We start from the raw sequence: 2802 nt of genomic DNA on the forward strand, positions 1-2802 counted from the left end.
AAAATATAAATCATAAATGTGCAAAATTTTATGAATTTTATTTAGAATTTAAATTTTATTTAAAAAATTATTGTTAATTTAAGTTAAAAAAGTTATATTTAAAAAGAATATAAAAATTTTTTGAATGACTTTAAACTTCATATAAAACATTTTAGATTATAATCCAAATCAAAAAACAATTTAGATTATATAAAAGAAACTAGAGTTATATTTATGCGAATATAACTCCAGTTATATAAAAGAAGCTGACAATCATTATTGCGAACCACCTCTTGTCCTCGTATATGATCGCGACTACCACTTAGTAAATAAATTTTTTTTGATATTTAATAAAAATAAAACAATTCTATATATAATATACCAGCCATCTTTTATTTTATATCAATAATAATAATAATAATCTCCTATCTTTGAAGTTTACTTATGAATAAGATCAAAACTAACATCAGTCTATAAATGAAGCTAGAGTTATATTTATGCCTGTGTTAGTATTGGTGATGGTAGTTGTTAGGATTCTGAATGAGAAGAATCTCTTCCTTTTGAGCTTCTTGAGAGATGGGGAGGAGGATACTGTATGAAAATTGTAGATTACTAGCGAAATTTTCAACGAATTTCTGGTAAATTTCCGACGGATTACGATGAAAATATTCTCCAACTCTCCGTGCTAAGTTCTATCTTCAACATTGGCTGAAAGGTTAAATCCAAAATTAGCTTCAACAGTTTCCCAATCTCCTAATAACCATTTATCTAATTTTCACTATAAATTGAAATCTAGCATGAAATTATTTGAATGATTTCATCTTGGACATACTTCACTTCAGCTTCGTTAAGAACAACTTTTTTACTATTTTTTAAAGTAATTTTTTAGTAAAAAATATAATTTTTTAACGAAAAAATTACTGTAAGAAACAATAAAAAAATTATTTCGAACGAAAACTTCAACCGTAAAAATCCTTTTTTAGCTAGAGCAACTCAGCTCACAATTGAGGTGTAGATAGACGTTGAAAATTTTCCTCATCCATCAAAGAGTAAAAACATTAATGGAATTAAACAGGGCACCTCATTCTTATTTGATTTGGGAAAAATCTTATGTAGCTATAAATAATATATAAGTTTTCTTCTTAATTTTTCTATAACTAAACGGATTACAAAGCTTTGCCCTTCTTAAATTACAAATTTTTTTTGCTCGCTATACCTTGAATCACCAAGACATCCATAGCTTTGCGAAAAGCAGAGACGATCAGGAAAAAAAAAAATGAAATAGCTTTTACATGATAGAACAACTATCTTGATCATAACTGGGCTCTGTAACATCCGCATGGTAGTAGAGCGGTTGAGTGAAGGTACCCACAGATCGTCCATAATAATCGTGCGGCAAAATCACTGGTTGGATATTGCTCTTTACTTCTGCCTCCACCTTCACCTTCTTCTCCTTTTTCTCCTCAACTGCAGCTACCAACTCCAATTCGACATATCCCATCTTCTTTCGCAGTAGCGTCGTCAATGATGGAACTAAAAACCAAACAGAACAAAATTGGTAGAGAAGAGAAAATACTTTACTTCTTACTTCACTCCTTCCACGGTAGAAAATAGAAAACTAAAAACAAAGTAACTTCTTGTTCTCTGGACTTTCACGGGCAGAGAATCAAAAACCAAAAAACCGAGAGCAGCAAGCACTAATTGTTTTTCACGGGATACATCCATTCAAAAACAAAACAAAAAAAAACGGTTTTTAAAACCGTCTAGTAAAACAAAAATTAAAATCTAAAGAAAAATAAAGCAAACAACGCGGCGTTTGGTTTGATAATATCCAACAGTCAATGCCACCGAGTCAATCCCTTCGCCCACCACGGTCATCTTGTCCCCCTCATGCGACACTGACAAAACACCTGCTTGCAGAAAGCAACTTCATTTCATCATCAAATTCATATATAACCTGGCTTTGCTTGATACTATATATTTTCAATTAGTTTGGGAATTACCGTGCATTCCGACGGCACATTGCATGGCCTTTGAGCGCTTCTTGGCATCTTCCATGGAGAGCTTCAGCACCACCTTTTGCTGCAGATTAATGAAGGAGAAATGGAGGACTCTGTAATTAGATGCTTGATGCTGAACAAAATTCATTAGTAAGAACTGAGCACAGTAATTATATACCTTGGCCATGGATGATGAAATGAAGTTGTATTAATTCCCTTTGGTTTTGCTGCTCGCTAAGGAAGCTCCAAGTAGTTGTAAGAGCTATGTGTTAGGGATAAGCTGTGTGCTTGAGTTCCTTTGGAGCTCTAGTGGGGGAGATATAAATAGGAAGGCGACGAGGAAGGAGAAGGGAAAGCGGGTCGGGAGGAGCCTGCCTAGATTGAATGAGTGAATGAGAACGCACGCGGTTTGATCCGACTGCAAAGACTTGAGAAATGACAAGTAAACGATCGGTCCCACGTAGTACGGAATTTTTTGGTTTTATTGGATTTTTATTTTTAGTAATCAACTCAAATATAATTGTGGTGTCAATATTTGGAGAAATTATTCTATGAGGAGTGCGGAGAGCGTTCTGATACAAATAAAAATGTGTCACATCATCTCATTCGTAGTACCCAACTCGGTACCCGCACTCTGTTGGGTACACAGTGCTTAACCAGACGGTTCTCCCGTCCAGACTCCGTATAGAATAAAAGCTCCAATATTTGACACGACTCAAAATCTGATTTGGATACACCAGAAAAATTTTTGATTTGTTCAACTCGTTTGCCATACGGGTCGGGTTCAGATTCGAGTTTCCAAACCATTTACAAAATGAGTTGG

The 2802-nt window shown here is 34.3% G+C and overlaps 1 protein-coding gene across 2 annotated transcripts; it reads right to left on the reverse strand.

Moving 5' to 3' along the window:
• Window positions 1–1043: 1043 nt before the first annotated feature.
• On the reverse strand, window positions 1044–2345 carry LOC110091972 (disease resistance protein Pik-1-like). 2 transcript variants are annotated; one of them, XM_028696401.1, is made up of 4 exons: window positions 2158–2345; window positions 1983–2061; window positions 1817–1889; window positions 1044–1499 (listed from the first exon to the last, which is right to left on the reverse strand). In XM_028696401.1, the coding sequence occupies exons 1-4, from the start codon at window positions 2164–2166 to the stop codon at window positions 1268–1270; spliced, it is 393 nt and encodes a 130-aa protein (XP_028552234.1). In that variant the 5' UTR covers window positions 2167–2345; the 3' UTR covers window positions 1044–1267. The 2 variants fall into 2 exon arrangements, with proteins under 2 accessions (XP_028552234.1, XP_020671956.1); XM_020816297.2 differs by having other exon boundaries at window positions 1044–1506; window positions 1824–1889; window positions 2158–2341.
• Between the last annotated feature and the right edge of the window lie 457 nt (window positions 2346–2802).

Source organism: Dendrobium catenatum, unplaced genomic scaffold (genome assembly GCF_001605985.2).
Source record: "Dendrobium catenatum unplaced genomic scaffold, ASM160598v2 fragScaff_scaffold_743, whole genome shotgun sequence".
NCBI lineage: Eukaryota > Viridiplantae > Streptophyta > Magnoliopsida > Asparagales > Orchidaceae > Dendrobium > Dendrobium catenatum.